The 27,188-nt window shown below is 46.6% G+C and overlaps 2 protein-coding genes across 3 annotated transcripts; both read left to right on the top strand.

Moving 5' to 3' along the window:
- The first annotated feature begins 87 nt into the window (after nucleotides 1-87).
- On the top strand, nucleotides 88-7,589 carry ak2 (adenylate kinase 2). The gene is made up of 7 exons (XM_061254742.1): nucleotides 88-329; nucleotides 1,769-1,894; nucleotides 3,872-3,982; nucleotides 4,136-4,230; nucleotides 4,415-4,487; nucleotides 5,485-5,680; nucleotides 7,381-7,589. The coding sequence occupies exons 1-7, from the start codon at nucleotides 231-233 to the stop codon at nucleotides 7,386-7,388; spliced, it is 708 nt and encodes a 235-aa protein (XP_061110726.1). The 5' UTR covers nucleotides 88-230; the 3' UTR covers nucleotides 7,389-7,589.
- A 459-nt stretch (nucleotides 7,590-8,048) lies between these two features.
- On the top strand, nucleotides 8,049-26,682 carry rnf19b (ring finger protein 19B). 2 transcript variants are annotated; one of them, XM_061254739.1, is made up of 11 exons: nucleotides 8,049-8,430; nucleotides 10,691-10,997; nucleotides 14,918-16,323; nucleotides 19,343-19,527; nucleotides 20,187-20,331; nucleotides 21,305-21,467; nucleotides 21,992-22,106; nucleotides 22,526-22,666; nucleotides 23,215-23,404; nucleotides 24,089-24,223; nucleotides 24,504-26,682. In XM_061254739.1, the coding sequence occupies exons 3-11, from the start codon at nucleotides 15,731-15,733 to the stop codon at nucleotides 24,922-24,924; spliced, it is 2,088 nt and encodes a 695-aa protein (XP_061110723.1). In that variant the 5' UTR covers nucleotides 8,049-8,430; nucleotides 10,691-10,997; nucleotides 14,918-15,730; the 3' UTR covers nucleotides 24,925-26,682. The 2 variants fall into 2 exon arrangements, with proteins under 2 accessions (XP_061110723.1, XP_061110722.1); XM_061254738.1 differs by lacking the exon at nucleotides 10,691-10,997 and having other exon boundaries at nucleotides 8,050-8,430.
- Nucleotides 26,683-27,188: the final 506 nt, after the last annotated feature.

The raw sequence follows: 27,188 nt of genomic DNA, 5'->3' as shown, positions 1-27,188 counted from the left end.
ACCGGATGGGCTTCCCGAAGCATATTTCACAGACCAATTGAAATTGATAGAGTTATAAGTTGCAAGCACAAGAGCGAATGGGAAGGCGGCATTCATTGTACAAGGGCGGAGGTTGACGTTGACGTTGATGGCAGAAGAGGAGGCGTTGCTTGATAATAGCCGAGGTGGCGAGCTGAGACTGGGCTGCAGAGCAGTGAGAAGTTTGAGTCTCTTTAATTCTGACTGTGAACATGGCCCCCAGCACACAGCTAAACGAGACCGTTTCTGATGTGAAGAAGGGAATCCGGGCTATTCTGCTCGGACCCCCGGGCGCAGGGAAAGGGACGCAGGTAAGATGTTGAAAAAATGCTACATAGCTGTCTGCTCTGAAGAGTTTGTAACCGCATGGCCGACTTGACTCACAGCTTGCTCGCAACTATTGTACAGGCTCATACTTCGCACAATACTGGATATTTGAATGTTGCTATATAGTTCCAAAGGATTTGTGCACATAGGCCATAATTGCCGTCAACCAACCCGGAAAGCCTGACAGTTATGAAGAATGGATGACGGGTAGCAGCTAGTTCCCTCACTAGCCGATCAGATCGTTAGCTTCTCATCAGATAACTTACCATACTGGCTGTGTGAGGCGGTCTACCCCATCAAGTTGGTGTTCCAAAGTCACGCAATTGAGGGTGATGGCATGTACTTACCTACCTCACGGTTTCTCGCCAGAATCATGTATAAAAGCTTGCACCAAAGCTGAATATTCCTTATTGTTCTTGTGTGTAACCGGTAATATGCCGTGCAAGTGTTACCTTCGTGTATGTTTAAAGAAAAGTAAATGGCCAGAGTTGCTAGGTTAAAGGTTAAAACCGATAAAACTTTTTTTTTTTTTTGTGGGGGGGGGGGTGTGAAGTTTCTTATCTATGTTAGTGTGTGTTATAGTTAGCGTAATCTATACGGCAACACAATGTCTTTATATCAGGACCTAAAGATCGCCTCAACTCAGATTGAAGTACTATAGCAAGTCTGAGCACATTTTTGTCCTTTGACAAGATTGACAAATGGAAATTCCATGAATCCATCAAGCAGATGTTTTCTATGGCGAATACTGTCAAAGAAAAATAATAATTACTCAAAGGGTTCTGAAATGTTCTTTTCCAACTCGAGTCAAGTGTGTGAGAAATTCCCAGGAGATCAGTTTCTGAGATACTCAACCCACCCTGTCTACCACCAACAATCATTCCGGTCAAAGTCACTTAGATCACATTTTTTCCCCATTATGATGGTTTTCATACTGATTAATATTTTGTGGGTATTCGACTGCTTTTAAACCAGTTTGGGTTGCTCAATGCATGACGGCTCACTTGTGTGCATGGTTGATCATTCACTGTAGTTTATGCACCATGCTGCTATGAAAGTTTTCACTGCTTACCTTATTGTGAAAAATAGTTAAAATGATTCTCTGAAGCAAATTGTTTTGCTTTATTGGGGGGGATTTATTGCTATTGCCTCTGAATATAATTAGAACACAGCACACACAATTTTGTTGCTTTGTTTTCTGTTGTTTTCATGAACCGCATGCGTATAAAGTTCTGTTGATTGGTCTGTTTCTTTTAACCAATGGCAGGTAAATGGGTATATTGAACTATGTGCTTAAATTCATTCTTTGTCTTTCATTCACTTGACACGTGTACGTAGTCATGCTTTCATCAGCATGTACCTACTCCTACTTTGTCCATAATGTGATTGTCCAGCTGTTTACGCCTCCGTGTTCTCTTGGTAGGCACCCCGCCTGGCGGAGAAGTACTGTGTGTGTCACTTAGCAACAGGTGACATGCTGAGGGCCATGGTGGCTTCTGGCACAGCGCTTGGTCAACGACTCAAAGAGACCATGGACTCTGGAAAACTGGTACTGTAGATTTTATTATTACTTAAATTGTGATTCCTTTAAAATATGAATTTATATACCAAAATATTTTGCTCAATGGAACAGTGAGAGGCCCCCCATGTTAAAACTGGCTTTTCAGCCTTCTGGTTACAGTAGTAGTACTTCTCTCAATACTACATCATCAGACCAACTTCTAGCTGTCAGTTGGCTATAAATACAGTCAGGTCCATAAATATTGGGACATCGACACAATTCTCATCTATTTGGCTCTATACACCACCACAATGGATTTGAAATTAAATGAACAAGATGTGCTTTAACTGCAGACTTTCAGCTTTAATTTGAGGGTATTTACCTCCAAATCAGGTGAAAGGTGTAGGAAATACAACAGCTTGTATATGTGCCTCCCACTTTTTAAGGGACCAAAAGTAATGGGACAAACTAACAATCATAAATCAAACTTTCACTTTTTAATACTTGGTTGCACATCCTTTGCAGTCAATTACAGCCTGAAGTCTGGAACGCATAGACATCACCAGACGCTGGGTTTCATCCCTGGTGATGCTCTGCCAGGCCTCTACTGCAACTGTCTTCAGTTCCTGCTTGTTCTTGGGGCAGTTTCCCTTCAGTTTTGTCTTCAGCAAGTGAAATGCATGTTCAATCGGATTCAGGTCAGGTGATTGACTTGGCCATTGCATAACATTCCAGTTCTTTGCCTTAAAAAACTCTTTGGTTGCTTTCGCAGTATGCTTCGGGTCATTGTCCATCTGCACTGTGAAGCGCCGTCCAATAAGTTCTGAAGCATTTGGCTGAATATGAGCAGATAATATTGCCCGAAACACTTCAGAATTCATTCTGCTGCTTTTGTCAGCAGTCACATCATCAATAAATACAAGGGAACCAGTTCCATTGGCAGCCATACATGCCCACGCCATGACACTACCACCACCATGCTTCACTGATGAGGTGGTATGTTTTGGATCATGAGCAGTTCCTTTCCTTCTCCATACTCTTCTCTTCCCATCATTCTGGTACAAGTTGATCTTTGTCCCATCTGTCCATAGGATGTTGTTCCAGAACTGTAAAGGCTTTTTTAGATGTTGTTTGGCAAACTCTGGTCTTCCTGTTTTTGAGGCTCACCAATGGTTTACATCTTGTGGTGAACCCGCTGTATTCACCCTGGTGAAGTCTTCTCTTGATTGTTGACTTTGACACACATACACCTACCTCCTGGAGAGTGTTCTTGATCTGGCCAACTGTTGTGAAGGGGTTTTTCTTCACCAGGGAAAGAATTCTTCTGTCATCCACCACAGTTGTTTTCCGTGGTCTTCCGGGTCTTTTGGTGTTGCTGAGCTCACCGGTGCGTTCTTTCTTTTTAAGAATGTTCCAAACAGTTGATTTGGCCACACCTAATGTTTTTGCTATCTCTCTGATGGGTTTGTTTTGATTTTTCAGCCTAATGATGGCTTGCTTCACTGATAGTGACAGCTCTTTGGATCTCATATTGAGAGTTGACAGCAACAGATTCCAAATGCAAATAGCACACTTGAAATGAACTCTAGACCTTTTATCTGCTCCTTGTAAATGAGATGAGGGAATAACACACACCTGGCCATGGAACAGCTGAGCAGCCAATTGTCCCATTACTTTTGGACCCTTAAAAAATGGGAGGCACATATACAAACTGTTGTAATTCCGACACCGTTCACCTGATTTGGATGTAAATACTCAAATTAAAGCTGAAAGTCTGCAGTTAAAGCACATCTTGTTCGTTTCATTTCAAATTCATTGTGGTGGTGTATAAAGCCAAAAAGATGAGAATTGTGTCGATGTCCCAATATTTATGGACCTGACTGTATGCCATCCATTTCACTGTACTGGTCAGCCAGTTGGTGTCAATTGTTCCGGCATTTGCCTTCATTTGTATTTGTGTGTCAGTCTGTCTGTGCTTGTCCTGGCCTGCTGATCCCTCATGGCAGTCTGTCTCTCCCTTTGTAGGTGAGTGACGAGATGGTCGTGGAGCTCATTGAGAAGAACCTGGACACTCCTCCCTGTAAGAACGGCTTCCTGTTGGATGGCTTCCCCCGTACTGTGAAACAGGCTGAGATGGTGAGCTGTGGGATAACAGCCAAAGATTCTGGGGTGTCTTAGGCATTCCATCACGAGTCGAGGCTTGTGGGTACCATGTAATGAGCGTGCTATGCACTGCTGAATGATTCCTGCTTATTCTGAGTCTCTCCCATTCCTTGCTCCCTTCCTCAGCTGGATGGTCTGCTGGACAATCGCGCTGAGAAGCTGGACTCCGTCATCGAGTTCAGCGTGGAGGACTCCCTGCTGGTGCGCAGAATCTGTGGCAGGTGCGGAAGGGGTGTGAGGAGTGTGTGTGGTAGGGGATGGGGGTGTGGGGGGGGGTCTATTTACAAGAAAGTTGGGAGGGCAGTTGTGGGCTCCTGGTGGGTGCAGGTGTGTAATGGGTCTCTTCTTGGATTTGACCTTTGACCTGATGCTAACTTGCATTTCCCCTCTCCTACTGCTCTTAAGACTTATTCACCAGCCCAGCGGGCGCTCCTACCATGAGGAATTTAATCCCCCGAAAGAGCCCATGAAGGATGATGTAAGTGACGGAGGATTATTCAGATGTGTGTAAAGGCGTGTCGTGTGTGTGTGTGTGTTTCTGAATTGTAAGCCTTTCCTACTGACTAGTATTCCCCCTGCCTGGATGCCTGCTGCTCTGGTAATGAGCTCATGTTTCGTACCTGGCTTTGAGGCACAGTGATGGCATTGTTGTGTGGGGTGGGTGGGTTTCCACAGTGCTGTTCGACTGCAGTGGAAAGGGGACGGGCTTGAGCAAGCTCTGCTATTCTTTTTTTATTTTTATTTTTTCCTCTACATCCTACACTTGAATGCAGAACTTGGTGTGTGTTAATTTCCCCTTCCTGTTTCCCCACATCTCTGCTGCAGTGTGAGTATGAGCACACACTCATTCTTATTCCTTTTTTGGTCAGAATTGTGGGCCAGGTGTACAGTAACAGCCACACATGGAGGGCCCCGACTGAAAGTTTAGCTTGCAGCTGATTGTGTTCCTGAAAAGTAGCTGAAATCATGCTTCTGTAATCAACATCTTCAGTGGAGTTGTGCCTGAGATCAAGCGATAGTAGGAACAGGCTCCATTGATAAAACTGGCCCTGTAGGCAGTTCCTGTTGAGCAGCTGCAGTAAGCATGAAATCGGTTAATCAATCCTGTTATAACAGTCTAGAGCTTTTTTTGGTGTTTGTTGTCCTATTGGCTCCATTTCATTTTTGTTCTTTGCTGAAAAGTACTGTGGAATGTTTGGAAGTGCTATATACATAGTCTTTTTGTTATACCATTTATTCACCATATTGCTAAAATGTAGATGAATGCTTTGGCTACTTGCGATATACCATTTGATAGATTTAAATAGCGCTGTATAAGCCCAAATGCTGTTTAGATCTTCCAGCAGATCTTCCTCTCTTAGCTCACTCCTCTTTTTAATCTGTTTGAAGAACGGATGTTTGTATTGTTTGGGAGTTGCCGTTGATGCGCTCTGTATTTGGAGATTAAGGCTGTGTTTCTGGCCACCGTTGCCCAGGTGACCGGCGAGCCCCTGTCCCGCCGCAGCGATGACAACGTGACGGCCCTGCGCTCGCGGCTGGAGTCGTACCACCGGCAGACCTCCCCACTGGTGCAGTACTACAGCACCCGCGGGCTGCACCACGCCATCGACGCCGCCCAGTCCCCCGACCTCGTCTTCGCCTCCATCCTCGCGGCCTTTTCCAGCGCCACCTGTAAAGACCGGGTGTTGTTCTTCTAGCTCTGAGTCATCCCCCCCGGCTGAATCCAAATGTCCGCCCTCTGCACTAGCAGGCCTGGCCGCACTCCGGTCTTGCGTACCGTGACGTTGAGTGAAGTTCTTCTGCGTCATCGCGCGAAGTCCGGACATGCGCAGGTCTGCCAGGGTAAATGCACTAATGAGACTGGACTCATCGATAATCCCCTTATAAGTTGCACATAACAAAATGGATAAATTAATGTCTGCAAATAAGCATACATTTAGGTGATATGAATTCTCTATTCCATGCTTCTATTATTATTTGAGCTTTTCATGGCATTGCTTCCTTGATGTCTTATTTGCTTTAGTTTTGTGTAGTCCCACTGGCAAAGTCCAGTGAAGTCTGCACCCAAGCAGACTCTCTGCATGAGCCCCCTTGCGGACTTAATGAATTTTGAATTTGGCAGACGCCCTTATCCAAAGCGACATACAGTTGATTAGACTAAGCAGGAGACAATCCTCCCCTGGAGCAATGCAGGGTTAAGGGCCGAACCACCGACCTTGCGGGTCCCATTTATGTACTTTAACCACTACGCTACAGGCCGCCCTTGGGCACGTCATGGGAGTGCACCCGACAAGTCCGCCATTCTGCAAGTGCAGGGAAGACCGGACATTTTGATTCAGCCTCTCTCTCTCTCTGATGTGGTTCCCCTTTCCTCTGTTTTCTGCTCTCTCTCCTTCCTAAGGTGCATCTCTTCCCCTCTCCCTGCCTACTCCTGTACGGGCTCTGGCTCTTGGGTGATGTTCAGGGCTCTGCCTGCCGTCGGCACACATACTAAACCATTAAAGCACTGGGTTGTGCACTCATGCGCCAGGTGTTTACAACTCACACTCTGCAACTAAAAATTCAGCAGGCTTAATATGAAGTGAATAGATTTGAAATTAAATGGTCGACTTGCATTAGCATGCAGCCGAGTGAGGCTTTACCTGTATGGGAGCACCTCCAGCTCTCTTGTGAGCGACGTTGTGTATCTGTGGTGCAAGAAGGCCATTAACTAATCTACTACCATGTCCAGAAATGCACTTTAAAAACAAGGCCACATGCACATTCCAGTGCCATATTCTTCTATCCTGCAGCATGTAACACCATTTGGTCAGTCTCTCGCTCTATCGTTCCCTCTAATTACAGATGGACAATTCTCTTACTCATCTTGTGTTTATATGAGAAAAATAACCACATAGATTTAAAGTTGCTTTTAGGTGTATTCTTACATGATTGTTCTATCTACAATATCCAGACTGAGGGAATTTACTGTACTTCATTGGTCTTTTCCAACCACCGCCAGCAAATATGATTGTATGCTTGGCTAAAGCAAAGTTTAGTTATGGCTTCTTTGTTTTTCAAGTTAGCGTTTTGTAATTTCAAATGTTCATTGTGTATTTTTATACTCTGCTATAGGAATTCATACCGTAAACGTTGTCATGTTGTAGAAAGCAGTGCATTAATGTAGCAAGCAGATGGGCAGCATTGTTGCAGCACCAGTCATGTCCAAAAGATGGCAGCGTTGTTGTTGCTTTTCTTCGTCTTCCTTTTTTTTTTTTTTTTTCCTCTTCGGTGTAATCGGTGCGCCGGCGATTGTTTTAAATTCCAATGTGTGCATGCCGCTTGCATCTTTTAAAAATTCACCAATGGATTTTTTTCCCCCTTTGTTTCAGCCGTTTGACCCCCAGCCTCTCCCACCAGTCATGGAGAGGGATCGAGGCCAAGGGGGAAGGGAAGAGGTCGCAACGTTGCGCTTGTGTTTGATAGTGATCAGGACCATGAATGTGCATAACGCAGTGCATTCTGTGAAAGTAAAGACGGAAATAAACGTTCACTGAAACAAATTGATCATGTGTCTGCAAATAAACTGAATTGTTTTCTATATTGGGAATATGACAATCTTTTTGTGATATGTATGTTTAAGTTCGATTGGCATATAGGCTGTGTCTACTGATTGAGGTTGAAATGAATTGCTAAATGTATTTCACAATTTCTAAGAACTGGGGGGATTTTCACATGCAATAAAATTCAGTCGATGTTCTGTTAAAAAAAGAAATGAAAGCGTTTAGCAATTGTGCGAAACAAAATGTATCGGAAATTGCGTCATCCTCCGGTTATCATTTAAAGTTCTCAAATTTCGTGAGTTTTAGCGCTTTGTTCCAGCACAATTACTTTGCTTTTTCTATATCATCTTGGATTTTCTGGGGCGCTTCATGTAACTCGATTTTTTAGCACAAAGTGAAACCATTTATTTCCCTGTTTACAGTAATATAAACAGTAGGAATCTTCCGTGCTGGATTGTTTAGATGTTTTCAATAGATGCAACCTTTTTTCTTTTTTCTTTTTTAAGAATTGTTCCTTGTGATAATGATGTCACGGGGTGGGGTTTCCGAGCAGTCGGAGTTGTCGTCATGGGTTGGGGTTTTCCCCTCTGACGATTGAGAAAGGAGAGATGAGCGAGTTTGAGAGATTACCAGTGTTATGTGAAGCTGCTCGAATGAGCAGGGGTTAGGAGGCGATCGTGTCTATTTCTGCTATTGGATCTTTTACTTGACCGCGGGCCTTTCCGGAAGTGCCTCCGAGCCATATACGCAGGGAGGTGGGGAATAGAAACGCTAAAAGAAAATCTTGGGGAAGAATAGTTGCCGGGCGAACACTGCATAGGCTACTATTAAAACGACGAAGGGACGTCGGTCTTCGGATATTTCCGTCCTGCCCGCGAGGTGAGTGAATCAGCTGTCGCCGTAATACGATCGAGGCAGTCCGAAGTCTTCTCGAACAACATTACACTTAAATATATCGTTTATATAGCTGTACATACGTGGATTTTCGGGCGTAAGGACTGTTAGGCTATTGGACGCGTAGCTAGCCCAATGTAAGCAGTCAAGGCTTTAGGCAAACTACACCGTGGTTATAGGCGCAAATGTTTGAGTCGCTCCTCGGAATTATTACATTGATGTGCTTGACATTTTATATAACCTAAGGTTTATGTATCTCCAGTCCCAGTAATGGCCTGTTTGCTGTATCGCCAAGGCTTGAATGGATTATCAACCTAATATTTCGCAACGTTTTTAAAAGGCTGACGTGTGTTACGATTATATCTACGTGTGTGGCTCAATTCTGATGCTTAAGGAGTGCCGATTTAAGCGTATCACAATCGGGCTCGAATCCTAAAATGATAAACCCACTAGTGCTACTAAGACTTCAGAGTTTAGAGGGGTTTCCTGTGTTTGCACATTCCTTTACATCTCCCCCAATCCCCCTTTTCTCATTCCCCACACTATTCCTACTCACATTCCCGCTTACATTCTGTGTATGTGTCTCAGAGGTGTTGTATTGGGGCTGGGATATTAATATAATTCCCTATATCTTTCTCTCTTACACACACACACACACACACACAACCCCGTAATTGAAACGAGCCACATGTGTACATTAGCCAGGAGTTGAGCTCAATGCGCATCTGTTCTGACCACATAGCCAGTGGGCTTCCATAATTTGCCTTCTCTCTGGCTTTCCTTTCTTTTCCATTTTGGTTCTTTCACTCAGTTGCCCACACCCACACATACAAAAGCACACCTTCTCTCTTCATTTTCCTTTCTGTTTTTCCTTGTCATGGTTCATCTATTCTTCATCTATCTCTCTTCTCTCCTCACTCTCCCTGTTCTGTGGTTTTGGCCTCTGGCTGGGCCCACTGTGCCGTTGCTGCCCTGAGCTCTGACATTAAACATTCAACACCTCAGCAGCTTGCTTCAGGAACGCTCCTCTAATTATAGAAGTATCACGCTGCTCCTCTCTTCCCGCTCACTCTCTCTCCCTATGTGTCAGGGGCGCTTCCTGGTTCTGTGTTTCCAAAGAAAAGAGATGTGTGCCCTCAAGCAGTTTTGTTTTGCTTCATCCTCAGTGCAATATTTTATTCCATGACCAAGAGGGGTTTACCTGCTCCTGAAGCGCTTGAAGTGCCACGGCTCCTTTAGTGTCTTTAGTTCCTTCTTCTTCTTTTTTTTTGCTTTTTATTATCTTTTGTCTCTTTAGGGTTCTGTTCCACTAAAAAAAAAAAAAAAAAAAAAAAAAAAAAAAAAAAAAAAAAAAGAAGCTTTTTCTGTTTACTGCTGCAAATCATCCCTCAACTATTCTACTTCCAGGATAAAACCACCTTTTGAATGATTACACCATTTGTATGGTGAAATTAGTATAATTATTTACCATTTTTATCTTTGGAGTTGATTTTCTCTAAACCTGATTATGGACGATAATACAGGATTTTTCTCAGAGCATAGTAATCATATCATCATGTAACTTTTGTTGTCATAACTTTATTAGTGGATGCAGCATCACAAATCTCATTGTTAGATCCGGAAATTCATTTTCCTTCATCTTTAAGCAATCTTAGAATTATACTGATATCTTACTTTGTTCAGATTATAGACTGCTACAAAAATGTTTTAATTTGTAATTTCTTCTTGAATAAAGTATGCAAATGAGCTAATATACATATTTTGGCTGCATTTTTCAAGTCCATACCAATTGAATTTGTACCTCTGGAATGATCTTGAAGACCAAAGATACATTTTCGGTGGAACATAACCTTAACATGAGAAAGACATAGTGTCATAAAATAATGACAGTATTTGGTTGGGGGTATCCACGAGAAAGTTCTCTCTTTTGCGTTTTGTTTTTGAAAAAATGTCAGAAAATACAATCTAGCCTGTCCCACAAACACATTCTCACATTTCTGTAATGTTGTGGTACCTGTGTCAAGTTAAAAATCTTGTGGTCGGAACAGAGCTAGAGAAACAAGAGCTTGGGTGCCCAGAAAATGTGCATAGTCAAGAAATCAGAAGGCATTCTCAAACTACTAGATGATTTCTGATTTATTATTTCACTAGTATGGGCACAAAGTTCCAGCTGGTGCCTTTATCTGTGTGCTTGACCGTGTCAGAAATTGTGATATTTAACTGTATCAGAGTGGCCATATTGCAGGCCTGCTCTTTGCCAGTACTGGAACACTGATGAGGACGAGGCTTTGCCTGTGTGTCAGAGAGATGAGGGATTAAGGCCAAGGCTTTCGGCACCGTTTCATTCCCTGCCACTTCATATGAATTGGAGCATGTACAGAAAGACAAGGAAGACCTCGACAGTTGATGACTGAAGAATTCTCACCATCGTGAAGATAAACCCCCAAACAGCTGTTCGACAGATTACATACACTCTTCAGGAGGCAGGCGTGGATGTGTCAGTGACAACTCTCCGCAGGAGATTTCACAAACAGATTTTCAGAGGCTACACTGTAAGATGCAAACCACTATTTAGCTGTAAAATCATAATGGCCAGGTTACTGTTTAAGTCATACCTAAGAGAGCCTGAAGAGGTCTGGAAAAATGTCTTGTGGACAGATGAGACCAAGATCAACTTGTATCAGAGAGATGGCAAGAGCAAAGTGTCGAGGTTAAAAGGAGAGTACAGAAACATCTCATCTGCCCAAATGCCTCCAAACCTATTGAGCAGTGCTTCATCCCACAGCACTCTCTTCTTGCTAAATGATGTTCCAGACAGTTTGATTGTTTGGCCTATGTCTGACTGTTTCTTTTGTAATTTCTCATCATGGCTTTCTTGATTTTCATTGGCACACTTCTAGACCTTATATTGATAAATGCCAATAACAGACTCCAAAGACAATCAAAAGCCTAGAATCAAGACAAAAAAGCTTTCTTATACCTGCACTAAGGAAGTGATTTAATACACCTGACTATTCAGAAACAGCTGAGAAGCCAATTGTTTTTGGTCCCCTAAAATGGGGGGACCAAAACGATGTATAAGACAATGTATGAAAAGGGATGTAATTACTACAAGGTAGTAGTAATTACATCCACCTGCTGTGGATGTAAATGCCACAGAGCTAGAAGAACAGAAATTGTACCACTGTCCAAATACTTATGGACTGCACTGTATGTGTCTGTGTGTGTGTATGTGTGTGTGTGCGTATGTCTGTTTGAGAGAAGGAGAATGAGAGAGACTGAGACAGAGAGTGTGTGCATGTGTGAGTGGGCCCACGAGATTGTGTCTCCCGGCAGCTGAAGCAGTTTGCAGGACTGCAGCGGGGCTCAGTGGTTAACACTAAAACGCTGAGGCACACTTTCAGACTGTCGACTGTAGACCTTTAGTGCTGAGACTAAGCCAACAGCCTGCCTACACTATAGCAAAACAGAGTAGTGTTTTTGCGTGTATGTGGAAATAAAGCTTTGTGCATAGGTTAGTATAGTCTTAGTGCAGTATGCAAATGCTGTTCCACAGCACTGTGTGTGCACTAGATTCAAGTAATGCTTGGAGGATAACAGCAGCTTGGAGGAATGTCAGGGCACAGTGTACTACAGCTTAATGCCGAGTGTGAAGCTAGGATATGTTTATGTGCATGTAGCAGATGTGTTGGAGGAGGAGGAGAGAGCGATGAAGGGCGCAACGACTCTTGACCACTCAGTCAATCTGTCCCTGTCCATCTGGCGTTCAGACCTCCGTGCCTGCCAGTTCACCAGATATGTGGTGCCTGGTTAACTCCTGCCTCTCTTACCCGCTCTCTGTAAAATATTTCACATCAGTTAATATCATCAGAGGTTTCTTACCCCAACACCAATTCTATTTTACTGTATTTCCGTTTTCTTAATGCCGGCGGGAGAGTCTGTGTGAAGACTTTAATGATTTTGGTGTGAAACCACAACGTCAGAAGAGCGAAGCAATGCCGTGAAATACTGAGCCCACTCGAGTACTCGGTTGAACTTGGTCATACATTAGATGGCCATTATGCTCATCAATTTGCCTCATGCCACATAAACCTGGCTAAACTCCAACTCTGAGCCACCAGGCTTGGACGCAGCTTCTTTGATTATGTGCTGCCATTATGCTTTTGAAAACCGCTGTGTCCTAGATGTGCCCGAGTGTATGCGTAAATATATAATGTACAATTCCCTGTTTCGCTTTTGGTTTCTTTACGAGTTGTTATTTTATTGGTATCGACTGGGCTTCTTCTCACCAAAGCATTTCTCCGAAGTCGGGCCTGACATCATAATGAATATTAGATCTAATAATGGAGACATAATAGTGTACAAAATATTATACAATGGTGTGTAAAATGGGAAACTGGAAGTTTTGGTCCCAGGGCTTTTTTTAAATTTAATTGTGAGATAGGAGCAATGGAGCCAGAGTGAGAATTGCTCCCTGCAGTGGGAGTTCCTCCAGGGAGGGCAAAATTCCCACACACATGCACACATACACACGTGCGTGCACACAAACATACATACATACACATACACACACACACGCATGCATGCATCCACACACACCCACACACGTTTGCGCACGCACGCACACAAACATACATTCTCACATGCACAACTGGACAGATGGAAGCATTAAAAATGTAGTCTCACACACACAGAAAGATCTGACTCACCAAAGCGCAAACTCACTCAAACCTGTGTCCAGAAGAACAAAAACACACAAAATATGGCTACAGCTAGGTTTCATTGCTGAATCTGTTGAGGACAGTGCTTGCGTGTGGAGATACTACGGACATTTATACCTACAATTTAACCGCGGCCTTTTGCCCAGCCAACTGAGAAATGGAGAGATGGAGCGATTGAGTGGTGGGGGAAGGGTAAAAACGCACCATGGTTACCACAGAGCTGGCACTCTTTCCCTCGCTCAGACAGCCGGTGAATTCTCCTGAATCCTAAACGCATGGAACACGGGCCGGGGCTGTGCTGTTCTGCGTTGGCCTGAACACTGTGTACTGAAGACTGAGGAGGAACACACACACTGCCTGAGAGACACCCGGGTGATTAGAGACGCTACAGCCATCATTAGGGGCCATTATTATCTCACACTCTGGGTTATTATTATGGGATGCCAGTGGAGGTCGTAATTATGGGCTGCGATTTCTCCTGTGGTTGTGAACAGTCATCGGGTGCTCTCCTCCCATTGGGCTGTGATGTGTGAATCTGGTTGATTGGGACTGCCTGTATACCAATCACAGGCGTCACGGTGACCGCTCGCAATCCCGCTGCCTGTCCCGGGACGGTAATCGGATTTATCCCAGACAAATTCCCATTCCAGAGGCAGGCAATGAGAGGGAGGAAACGAGGACACATCTGGATGGGCGTGTGCGGCGTGTGTGTGTGTGCGCCGCGTGTGTGCAGTGTGTGGGGTGTGTGCGGCATGTGTGTGTGCAGCGTGTGTGTGTGTGTGCGGCGTGTGTACGGCGTGTGTGTGTGTACGGCGTGTGTGTGTGTGCGGCGCGTGTGTGCAGCGTGTGGGGTGTGTGTGTGTGGCGTGTGTGTGTATGTGTGCGGCGCGTGTGTGTAGCGTGTGGGGTGTGTGCGCCGTGTGTGTGTGCGGTGTATGTGGGTGGTCCATTCGTACAAGCGTGAACTATTCGTCTTTATACTATTTGTGTGCAGTCTTGGTATCGATATCCTTAGATTGGCATCGATAATAATGCTCAAACCTGCCAACTTCACACCTCCATCCCTGGCCCTGTCTTTCTCCACAAACACATGCATAAGATCTGGCATGCACAGCATATCGCCCTGCTTATATTCAATGATGTGTAGGTTTGCTACTACATGTACGCATGTTATAGATGCGTGTATGTGTACATAAGTATGTGTTTATGATGGAGGGTGTGCATGTTCGTGTCAAAGAGTCTGTGTGGGTCGCTGTTTGCTGTACTCGTAGTGGGGATTGTCATGGCAACGGCGGTAGCAGCGCAGTGTGAAGTGGCGAGGGAGAGCTACCAAGCGTGTATGTCAGTGAGAGAGAGAGAATGAGAGAGGGAGAGAAAAGGGGGAGTCATGTAGCAGGAGAGAGACAAAGGAAAGAGTCTATTCTGAGAAATGGAGAGAATAAAAAGACAGACTAGCCGAACTGGAAAACAATGCACAGGAGTGCATCAAACTTAAAGTCCCCCTGACCCTTTGTTCAAGGTTTTCCTCTCTCTAAGTGTTTGTGTGTCCGCCACTGTCTGTCCAGTAATCCATGTCTACGTGAGAGCTGGCATTGCAGTCAGTTCATTTGGGCACTCTGTACCTGAGGGGTTAACACTGAAAGGGAGAGATCGAGGGAGGGAGGGAGGGAACGAGGTGTGTCGAACTGGGCATGCTCCTGACGAACTGACTGTTCCCAGCATTAACTTCCTTTTCTCTTCATCTCTCACAGAGACGGCGAGCGTGCGAGAGCCACACAGAGGACACAGCCCAAACGGAGAGATAAAGAGAACAGGAAACGGAAGGGATTAAAATACAGAAGGACTGAAAAGAAGATGCAGGACTGATAACATACTGGAGAAGATCTCTGAACGCACATAGAAATTGCTTCCTGTAGTGTGTGTCTGAAAGTTTTGGAACTTGTTGAGTAAACAAAATATTACAGTAAAGAGGGAGAGAAAGAGAAAGCTGCTTAGAGCACATGCCTGCCTGTCCTTTATGAAGGCTGACTACAAGAGACAGGGCCATTTTAGGTGAAAGCACACCTGTTGGTTTCTACATACAGCACAGAGCAAGAGATATCAAGAGCGAGAGTGGAGGAGTACAGGCCAGTGGGAGGAAAGGGGAATTTTGCCTTCTTTCGCTTTCTCTTTTGCCAGGTTTTTGTTCTCTCGTTTATCTTTCCTTTTGTGGTTCTTTCAGCTCGTCAAATAATTTCTTTTTACTTTTTTTCTCTCTCCCACTGTTCTTGAAAACAGAGGGGGGAAAGAAACAGTGAGTTGCTGACTTGGCTCTTTGCGAGAAAAGAGTGTCAGTAATATGCAAGGGCTGATTTTCCCTAGAGAACAAAGCCTCAGTCGTGTGCGTTTGTGAGAAGCGCTCTGTCCTCTGTAATACAGGAACTTCCCTTACCTACACAGAGAGAGAGAGAGGTCAGACGTACAGGACACCGCTGTATCAAGGCTCTGTGTACAAATAGGCCTCTGAAACAACAGGGGACACTAGAGCGATAGGCAGGAGACATCGCTGTGTCTCTCCTGAGGAAATGGGATCGGAGAAGGACTCGGAGTCCCCCCACTCTTCTGTCGGCGGGGTGCCCAATCCCAAGTGCCGGGGCCCTGGAAAGAAGCGGGGCCGGATTTCCTTCCACAGCCTCTTCCACGGCAAGCGGGGCTCCCGAGGGGCCAAAGGGGGCGCAGGGGCCCCGACGGCCCAGCTCCAGCTCCAGCAGCAGCAGCTCTTGCCCCCGCTCGTTTCGGCCGCGGCCCCCCCGACGCCCCCCGCGGCCCCCGGCGCCGCCCCCGCCGAGCCCCTGAGCTCCAGCCGGCCCTCGCTGGCGGGCCCCGACCTGCTGGAGTGCCCCCTGTGCCTGGTGCGGCAGCCCCCCGAGCAGCTGCCCGAGCTGCAGGGCTGCAGCCACCGCTCCTGCCTGTGCTGCCTGCGGCAGTACCTGCGCATCGAGATCACCGAGAGCCGCGTGCAGCTCAGCTGCCCCGAGTGCGCCGAGCGCCTGGCGCCCCAGCAGGTGGCGCTCATCCTGGACGACGCCGCCCTGGTGGACAAGTATGAGGAGTTCCTGCTGCGCCGCTGCCTGGCCTCCGACCCGGACTGCCGCTGGTGCCCCGCGCCTGACTGCGGGTACGAGCCTGTGTGTGTGTGTGTGTGTGTGTGTGTGTGTGTGTGTGTGAGTGTGTGTGTGAGTGTGAGTGTGAGTGTGTGTGTGAGTGTGAGTGTGAGTGTGAGTGTGAGTGTGTGTGTGTGTGTGAGTGTGAGTGTGAGTGTGAGTGTGAGTGTGTGTGTGAGTGTGAGTGTGAGTGTGAGTGTGAGTGTGAGTGTGTGTGTGAGTGTGTGTGAGTGTGTGTGAGTGTGTGTGAGTGTGTGTGTGTGTGTGAGTATGAGTATGAGTATGAGTGTGAGTGTGAGTGTGAGTGTGTGTGTGTGTGAGTGTGAGTGTGTGTGAGTGTGTGTGAGTATGTGTGAGTGTGTGAGAGTGTGTTTGTGTGTGTGAGTGTGAGTATGAGTGTGTGTGTGTCTGTGAGTGTGTGTGTGTGTGTGTGTGAGTGTGTGTGTGTGTGGGGACTGCTTGTGGGTACCTGAATCACAGGGTGGAGGGCATGTATAGGGGGGTTATAGAGTAGGGTGGTCTGGCAGAGAGGTCATATTTTAAGCAGCTGGAGTACTGACCACGAAAGCAGTCAGAAAGGGATATCAGTTTGGTGTTTTGTGATGGTGTCTGTTGAAGGCAAAGAAATATAAAGACAATGTGTGTGTGAGTGCAGTGTATGTGTGTTTGGGTGTATATGTATATTTGTTTATGATAGTAAATGTTGGTTTGTGTGTGCGAGTGTATGTGTGTATTTGTGTTGCTTATGTACATATTTGTGTGTGTGGGTGAGTGAGTGTGTGTGTGTGTTTGACTTTCAGTGTGTGTTTGTGTGAATGTAGGTAGGCTCGGTAAAGCACAGTAGATATAAAATGTCACTCCTGCTGTGAATGAGAGCAGTAGTGACCTACATACTGCAACCTGTCGTTGTAGCTGTCTGTGTTGTGTGTGTTTGTGTGTGTGTGTGTGTCTGTGAATATATCCGTTTGTATTTGGGAGAGATATGCCGTAATGATACAGAATACCGTGTGAACTGCCACATTAATAACTAAGGGGTAGGTATAAATAACTATGTTTGTTTTGTATATTGTTACAGATTATTGTGCTATTGTATCTTAGTGTGTTTGAGAGACAAACACAACGTCTATGGCTGTTTGTGTGTACAGTACACAAATTCAAAGTCATATGTACTGAACATGTTGGATGTATATCAGTGGTAGGGAAGGATCGGACTGTTCTCCTCCAGCTTTTGTGTCTGTTGTCTCACTGGTGGCTTTATATGGGCCCAAACCCCCAGCCCAATTACCCCAACCCCCCCTCCTGCTCCTGCCTGCACCCCTCGTCCCCCCTTCACCTCGCTGAGAATCGCTGTGACTTCAAGCCCCCCCTCGCCTCTCTGGGTCTATTATGGGTCACAGTCTCTCCTTTCCACCCTCCAATTTCTCTCATATTTAACCTCCTCTGTATTAATTTCACTCTCACTCTGTTTCTGTTTCTCTTTTCTGTACCATCTCTCACTCTCTTTCGTTTCACCCCTTGCTTCCCTTTTTTCCTCCGGCCTGAGTCTATGTCTGGCTAAACGGAAGCTGTTATACTGCTATCTGATTTTACTAAGGCATAGTTTCACCCTGAGATCAAATTTGGCTGTCAGACAGTCAGCCTATACCACAATGCTATTCATAAAACAGGAACCTGTAATGTACGTGTGTGCGCACATATGCATGTATATATGAGTCTGTGTGTGTACGTGGGAATGCACAAGCACAGGTGCCTGTGTGTGTGTGTGTGTGTGTTTGTACGTGTGTGTGTGTGTGTGAGGTAGAAAGAGAGAGACAGAATATTTGACTGTTCTGTACTCTCTGCTCTCATCGGTCAATTCCCTGTGCCCTGTGCACCCGGTGGTCCAACCGGCACTGGCTCCATCTGATTGATTGGTGGAAGTACCCAATCAGAGCAGGACTGGGCCTTCCGTTCCCACCCTAGGCTGTCAGTTGCCACGGCGACTTGGATGCAGTACAGAAGTAGTGTTGCCAAGGGCAACCAGGGTCGGGAATTAACGAAACCAATCGGTAGCAGCTTGGCCTGTATGTGTGTGCATGTACCCTCTCCGGCAGGCAAGTGTTTGTTTGTCAGGACGTATATGAACACGTCCAGTGATATGTGTGTTGTCTGTGTCCTGTTTATATGTTCGAGCAGAGCAGATGCCCCCCCCCCCCCCTTCCCACTGTGCTTAATCCTCTTTCAGTGCCCGGGTCAGGAATAGCAGCTTGCTTTCTGTCTCCAGAGCCCAGGCTCATGTTGACACTGAGGTCGCCATATATCAACATAGATCTGTCAGAGGCTGAACTCAACATGGTGGGTGAGGTCCAGTCAGCCTCCCACACCCTCCTCTTCATACGAGGAGATGCAGCTCGCCAAAGGGCTCTCTAATGTTGAATGTTCGTTATTCTGAAAATGAAGCGCCAGCCTTGCTGTCAGGGAGGATCTGGTTTGAACAAAGAGATTGAGTGCTTCCTTATTAAACCAGTTTGAAACTGTCCCTGATAGTTTTTCAAGGGAAACCTGTTTCCTTGTGCCGATGTGTCGGAACTTGTGAATGACGAGGAAATTAAAGCGCTATCTGATGCCAGGTGAAATAACGCAAATCAGGTAGTTTCATGTAACAAATTCAACAGGATGTGTGGTGATGCAGTAGATACTATTGCGTCAGATGGATTGTCTTGTCTTTTCTGATTTGAGTGTGTAAAATCTATTCATTTCGAAAATTCTAATATTCAGCTTCATTAAGGCTTCAATGAACGATTTTATTTATGAATCCACTTCGAATCCAGAATAAATACACTTTCTGTATTATGTAAAGCAGTCTTGACCTCTGTATGTCTGTGTATGTGTATGGGGGTGTGTGTGTGTGTAATTTGTTTATCGGTGTTTGAGCATGTAGTAGTGAGAGTGGTAAGAAAGACAGGGAGCATTGTGTGTTGAATTCAGTGGGCGTTTGATAACTGAAGCTGTGCTCCGTGCTAACTGCTAACGTTCTCCCGCAACCATTGGCAGGTTTGCGGTCATTGCCTCTGGCTGTGCCAGCTGCCCCAGACTGGTGTGCCGCAGGGAGGGGTGCGGAGCCGAATTCTGCTACCACTGCAAGCAGGTGTGGCACCCCAACCAGACCTGCGACTCAGCCCGCCAGCAGAGGATGCATAGCAGCCACTCGCCCAGCTACACGCAGGACCAGGGGCCTGGTGAGTCTACAGCCTGGGACAGCCTGGCCATCCGTCTGCCTGTCTGTCTGACTGTCTGTCCCTCATTCTCCCATTGAGTCCGGTCAGTGCTGATTACCCATCCAGCTCTTCCAGAAAAAGTCACACCTAGTCAAGTAACTAAAACAGGACAGACTGGATGTCTTAATTGGAATCTATGAATAATTCAATAAGCAGAAGTGAACCTGAACAGCATAGTTATTGCAAATACTGCTTATTACTCAAAATATATGCTTCACTCAAATGACCCTTCGTGGAGCTACATAAATGCTTTCAATAATATGTGTAGCTTAGTTTAATTTTGTCTTGCCAAGCCGTAACCTTCAGTACATACTTACAATTTCCTTACAAAGACAGAACTATGCATGACCCCCTCTCCCACGCTCATTCTCTTTTTCCTTCCACACAAAGAGGCATTTATCAGATTCAAATTCATGTTCATCTTCATAACTTGAGATAGTGAGAGAACAATGGCGCTACAGAACCATCACAATGCGCCCGTCCTTATCCATCCGGCAATCTGTCATTTCTGCTGAAACTCTAGAAGACTAGGCCATGCATCAGCGTAAACCAACCGTGTCCTCTGTCTCTGGTCCACCTGTGGAGCCGGCCCTGACTCAGACTCTCTCTCCCGTCTCTAGCCGATGACATCAAGCCCTGCCCGCGCTGTGGCGCTTACATCATCAAGATGAACGACGGCAGCTGCAATCACATGACCTGCGCCGTGTGCGGCTGTGAGTTCTGCTGGCTGTGCATGAAGGAGATCTCGGACCTGCACTACCTCAGGTACGACGGGGTGTGGCGTGGTATGGCGTGGTATGGCGGGGCGTGGCGTGGTGCAGTGGGGCGTGGCGTGGTACGGCAAGGTGTGGGGGAATGCGCTGGGGTGTGGTGTGGTACGGTGAGGTGTGGGGGAATGCGCTGGGGTGTGGGGGAATGCACTGGGGTGCGGTGTGGTACGATGGAGTGTGGGGGAATGCGCTGGGGTGCGGTGTGGTACGGTGGAGTGTGGGGGAATGCGCTGGGGTGTGGTGTGGTACGGTGGAGTGTGGGGGAATGCGCTGGAGTGTGGGGGAATGCGCTGGGGTGTGGTGTGGTACGGCAAGGTGTGGGGGAATGCGCTGGGGTGTGGTGTGGTACGGTGGGGTGTGGGGGAATGTGCTGGGGTGCGGTGTGGTATGGTGGGGTCTGGGGAATGCGCTGGGGTGCGGTGTGGTACGGTGGGGTGTGGGGGAATGCGCTGGGGTGCGGTGTGGTACGGTGGGGTGTGGGGGAACGTGCTGGGGCTCCTGTGCCTTCCCGCCGTGTGTTGTTGTGCTGTTGTTGTGCTGTGGCGGTAAGATAAAATGTCGCGCGGGCCTCTGTGCAACAGGCCCAGACAGCGGCCATTAATCTCTCTCTTCTCCCAGCCATTATCAGTCCTGCTCTCTCCCCCATCCCGTTCCCCACTGTCTCTCGAGCTGTGTTTCTGTTATCACTTCTCTCTCATTCTCTCTCTCCCCTACTCTTTCCATTCTCCTCTCTCTACCTCTGTATTTCTTTCTTCCCTCTTTTCTCCTCTCTGTCTCCCTCTGCAGACTTTAACATGACTGAATACTGGCTAAGGAGATTGTACACATAAGCAGACAGTGCTAATTAACCAGGAGTGTCACAATAAGTGTGTTAAAGCTGCTTGTTGGGACCTTTTGTCTTTTCTCCCTGGTTTTTATGTTTTCAGAGCAGTTAAATAAAGTAGAGTCTCTACTCTTCCCTCTCTCAGTCCATCTGGCTGCACGTTCTGGGGGAAGAAGCCCTGGAGCAGGAAGAAGAAGATCCTGTGGCAGCTGGGCACTCTCATTGGGGCGCCCGTGGGGATCACCCTCATCGCCGGTATCGCCATTCCCGCCATGGTCATCGGGATCCCCGTCTATGTCGGCCGCAAGGTATGGACTACAGGGAGCCCCCAGTACAGCCCCAGCCAAAACAGTGTCTGTCTGTGAACAGGAACAGGAACCAGGAATCATGGAATCATGTCTATCAGATGTTTTTTTACCTGAGCAGATCACTGCGTCTTGCTTTTGAGAGTCTGATTAAAAGCACAATGTCACTCAGTACAAAGCTTCACTCTTCATAATTAGATTACATCAGTACAGATTTAGCTGAACAACAACATGCAGAATTCTTGGGAATTTTGGCCTCACGAAGATGTCATTACACATGCCACGGTTAGCAGCTCTTCAGTGCAACCTTGTGGCCACATAGTGGTACTGCTAGTTTGTGCAATTAAGTCTCGACTGTTGAGGGAAAGTCCAGGGAAGTTTGTATCTGATAAAGCCTTTTCAGTCATTATATTCAGGCGATGTGACATCATTAACAGCCAATGGTGTGACGAATCCAGCAGCAGAAACCATGAATGGGGAAATGGTTGCTGGTGGTACTAATGTCAGACTCTGTATGTGTGCGTCAGATCCATTCACACTACGAGGGAAAGAAGACCTCTCGTCACCGACGGAACCTCGCCATCACAGGGGGGGTGGCCGTGTCAATCATCACAGCCCCTGTCATCGCGGCCGTCAGCGTGGGTGAGTGACAGCGGTGAACACCGCACCGCACGATGCTGGGGCCGCTCCACTGTCGCCTTACTGCAGAAAACAGCCTTCTCATACTCGCTGCTTCATGCATGTTCCACACAAAGCACTTACGTACTCACACGTAACAGCCGCACATCTCTTTTGGACAATTACCTGCAACGCTATCTTAGTAGGATGACACATTATATCCGAGGACGTCAAACAGTTAAAACCTAAAACTGCAAAAATGTATATAAATACTCTATTTTAAAACAATTTGCAAGAAATACTTTGTGAATACAGTATTTCAAAGTATTTAAAATGCATGAAACAGTTGTCCCAGGTCTTTTGGCATGCATGGCATTGCTGTATTAAATTCAACATCTGAAAGCCTTGCACCTTCCTGACACTGTATGTCTTTCTCCTCACAGGAATTGGGGTGCCCATCATGCTGGCCTACGTGTATGGGGTGGTGCCCATCTCCCTCTGCAGGGGCGGGGGCTGTGGGGTGAGCCGTGGCAAGGGCCGGGGTGTCCGGATCGATTTTGATGAGGATGATGGGCCAATCACAGGTGAGACTGGACCTGACTGGCCAAAACACTGAAGTCACTCTGACTCAAACAGAATCCTTATCTCATGTCAGAAGTAGCAGCTGTCAAATTAAGTCTTCATTTCAGAATTATGACTGTAAAAACTATTTAATCGGTGTCTGAAAGGCAAAATGGTGGAAATTAAAATAACTATGTGACATATCAAGGGGGAGGAAGGGGAGGAAGCTAGCTTATATAATGGAAAAGTACATTCTGAATAAGCTCTGTTTGTGAAAAGAATTTGTCCTTCAAATACTGCAAATGCAAAATAGCAAATCACGTCATCACTACATGCACATAATGGTTTGGTTCATGATTCTGTTGGCATTTTCATCCACTTTCAGCTTCCGAATTTGATGAACTTTTTAATATTCTGTGACTGAGACAGTGTATCCAATCTATCCCCACTTGCAGAGTATGATGCTCACGCTTAATTATATGACTTAACTGAAAACACAGACATGTATAAGGAGCAGTAGGTGGAACGCTGCCCTGTGAGGAGATCTGATGCCCTCTCTCTCCCTCCTCAGTGGCGGACGCTTGGCGGGCGCTGAAGTCACCCAGTCTGGGCGAGAGCAGTCTGGAAGGTGGAGCCAGCGGCCTCAGCACCACCACCCCCAGCGAGGGCCTGTCTGTGGCCCCTGGGGGCCTGGGAGACACCCCCCGCTTCAACACCCTGGCTGGAGGTGCTCTGGGCACCAGGGCAGGCAAATACAGCAGGTATAATAACAGGGAGAGGGCAATTAATCGATTGGGGGTGGGGGAGGTGGAGCGTGTAGTTGGGAAGTAGGTGCTATAGAATGTCAGTGCCATTCATATGGTATGAACATTCAAACTTTGAACATAATACCTGCATTTTCCAATAGTGTAATCCTCCATATATTTCCCTCCTGATTTAATATGTGGATATTTATAAAGTGCTGGCACTGAAATGAGAGGGTATTATCTTATTTCTGACCTTTTCTTTTAATCTTGTAATCGTCGAGGAGCCTATGTGACTGAACTTCGTGAGTCACCGTGGGTTCCATTTAGACCGATGAGTCACTGCTCGGATCGCACGAGTGCCTCTTTTCTGTGTTCTTCCTGCTTTTATACTGGGAAAAACGGAGGGTTCACACAGCGAGTGCTCTGGAACTAGTAAAGGAGTGCGTAGCAGTGTTTGTGTGATGAGGGGGAACAGGACGTGCCGGTTCTCATGGGTTCAGCTGCTGCCGAGGCCATTCATGCGGCACACCTGACCAGTATGCATGATGAGACTTGCTACAGAAAAATCCTTCTGTATCAATGTATGAAATGTCAAATATAAGCCCTTAGTCAACCTGAAGTGCTAACGTGTAGCGACAGCGTATAGGGCACACTTCTGGGCGTGACTCTCAGTGTGTAATAAGCCTTCTCTTTTCCTAGGCTGGAGGTCCGGGGTGGGGAGCTGGGTAAGGAGGGAGCTCAGAGGGAGACGGGTAGCCTGGGCGGGGTCAGCGACTGTGCCAGCACCCGGGGCATGGCGGGGTCCATCACCTCCTCCTACACTCTGCCCGACAGGTAAGCGCCACGATCATTACTTCACTGACCTCCTGCTACACAACTCCTACTCAGCCAAACACTTAAAATCAATTCTTTAAAAAATGTTTTTGGTCTTAACCTGTGAATGTTTCTTACACAATGGCACAAGTGCTAAATTAAAATTTCTAAAGTGGAAAAAAAATGTTCAGAATTCAGAATTCTTGGACAAAGCTTGTTTTAGTAAGACTGATTAAAACTTTCATCTCTACCTTCCTTTGGTTACTGACAGTTTATCTTTGTGGCTATCTCTATATTTTAGGGAGTGCACAAACCTCGAGATCCAGGTGGATATCGAGACCAAACCTAGTCATCTATGTCTGGCCAGCGAGGAGGACTTGGCCCCGCCCCCCGTCGCCATGGCTCCCGGCCAGGGGGAGGAGCCTCAGGACTGCAGCTCGCGGAGGGGCCGGATGCTGTCCGGCTCGTCGCTGGCTCTGTCGCCCGGCGTGTCGTTGCGGGAGGGGCTCCGTGACGTCACGCTGGCCCAGCCGGAGAGCATCCGCAGCGACCTGGAGATGTCCGACACCCAGTCGGATGACATCGCCGAGCTCACGTCCGACGACTGCGACTCCCCGCACCCCAAAAGCTGCCGCCCCCCTCCCCCGCCCCAGCCGACCTGCCGAGCCTCGTACCCGTCCGACGGCCTGCACTGTTCCGACAACATGATCCTCTACGTGTGAGGGCGGGACGCTCAGTGTTGCACAATCCCAATGTATTTTTTCTATTATTCTCGCCTCAGACTTTTATATGTGTTACGAATGCATTTTCAGCTTTTATTTTATCATTTCCACACAAAAAAAAAACTTTTATTGTACATTCAGACACCCCATCTGTACTTTTGTCTGTGTGTTTACAAAGCATTTTCAGGTTCTACCTCTTTGAGAATCAACTCTTTGTTTACTTCTTGGTGCGGAAACCACCTTTTTGCTCTTTAAAAAAAACTAAACAAAACAGAAAGTACAACAAGAAATACAGCAAAAATCTAACCAAGGGACTGCTAATGAGGCTTCACCAAGCACACTCAGTTTAAAAGATTCTGAGAGGGTGTACAAGTAGGTGTCTGAGCTTGAGTGCTGGCTGTGTGTGGATGGCAATGTTTTTATCTGTGTGGGAGTCCACGACTCTTCACATTTGTACTAAATAGTTTTTTTTTTTCTATTTATAACTGACCACCCTTGACAATTGTTATATGCCGTGTGCATGTGTCTGCATGAATGTGTGTGGGTGTGTATGTGCGTGTGTGCTTGCGTATGTGTAGGTCTTTCGCGCTGACTGAGGTTGTTTACACGGAGACGGGGCTGAAGGTGGCCCTGCCTGCGAACCTCACGCACATAGAGGAAGAACTTCAGTGGTCGATGAGGGATTACCAAGACTTGCCTAGCAGACCGCGCTGCTTGAATGGTCCGTGGTCTGTGGCCTCTCGGACTGTGCTTATTCACAAGCTCACTGATTTCTGATGGGCTGTCTGTCTGTCTGACCCACTGGCTTGCTGGTCTGTCACGGTGTCTGCATGGATGTCTGTCTGCCTGTCTGTCAGCTGAATGTGTGTCTGGACAGAGCCTGGGCTGGGAGGCATCATCCCCCCTGGGTGTGGTGGGGCTGGGAGATGGTGGGGCTGGGTGTGGTGGGACAGGCTTCCAGATTGCACATTACATTAAACACATAAAAGCAGCAGGAAACAGGGCAAAATATCATCTTTCAGTCTTCCTCAAGTTTCATGGCACCGGAATGAGGGACTTATTTCCCTTCAAATACTTAACTTACAACATCAATGCGAAGCTGCCACAACATTGCAGTCAATGCGTGAGCGTGCTGTGTTCTCCAGACAGAGACAGCGAGGCGTATGAGGGAGCTTACTGTAGATCTGCTGTGTTTGGGCTCGTCATACACCCATCTGTGTGTAGGATCAGTGTTAATCTGGCTGGCTGTCTCACTGTAAGCTGGGAAAGTGAGGCTTGGGCACTTGTGCACTTTAACTTGAAAACAATTAACATTGCTGGTATTATTTATTTTTTATCACAATTTGTACTTGTCTCCCTTTTGTGGCTGGCATTTGCTTTGGTTTTCCTCACTGCAGAAGATTCACAGTTCGAGTGATTGTGGAAAAGGCAGTCGTCCGGTGGAGTGATCGGATATTGATTAGTCTGGTCTGTTCATGTGACTGGACAGTGCTTTTTTATGTGATTCAGTTTTGTTTCTTTCTGCTTGTGAGAATCTACATGAATGTACCAAGCAAACTACTGCAAAAAAAGAAAAACAAATCAACTGTGGATGGAAGAATTATAAATATATAAATAGCAATATAAGACTATAAATATATAAATGTATATCTCCAGCACCATTTTGTATCTGCCTATGTATGGTGGTGCACTTTGGACTGTGGGGGAGAATGTGGAGGTTGCTGGGAAATAAATGCATTGTTCTATTGCACCAACATATACCTCTTGTATGTCCATCTCTTTCTGTGTGTGTGTGTGTGTGTGTGTGTGCAGTGATCTGTCTGTGTATAATATAAAGTGGCGACATTGGCTCAGGAGGTAAGAGCAGTCGTCTGCCAGTAGGCAGTTGCAGGTTCGATCCCACCCTGGGTGTGCTGAGGTGTCCCTGAGCAAGACACCTAACTCCCAAAATGCTCCTGATGAGCTGGTTGGTGCCTTGCACTCCTCTTTGCAGATCCTCTCCAAATCCTTAAGGTTCCGAGGCTGTCAATTAGCAACTCGAAGCTTCAGCTCCCTCCACAGATTTTTGATGGGATTTAGGTCTGGAGACTGGCTAGGCCACTCCACAACCTTAATATGCTTCTTTTTGAGCCACTCCTTTGTTGCCTTGGCCGTATGTTTTGGGTCATTGTCATGTTGGAAGACCCATCCACGACCATGATTGTTGGTGCCAGACAGGGTGGTTTGAGTATCTCAGAAACTGCTGATTTCCGGGGATTCTCATA

Source organism: Conger conger, chromosome 9 (assembly GCF_963514075.1).
Source record: "Conger conger chromosome 9, fConCon1.1, whole genome shotgun sequence".
Classification (NCBI taxonomy): Eukaryota; Metazoa; Chordata; class Actinopteri; order Anguilliformes; family Congridae; genus Conger; species Conger conger.
The sequence above is the reverse complement of the archived record's forward strand: the minus strand, read 5'-3'. Positions and strand labels throughout refer to the sequence as shown.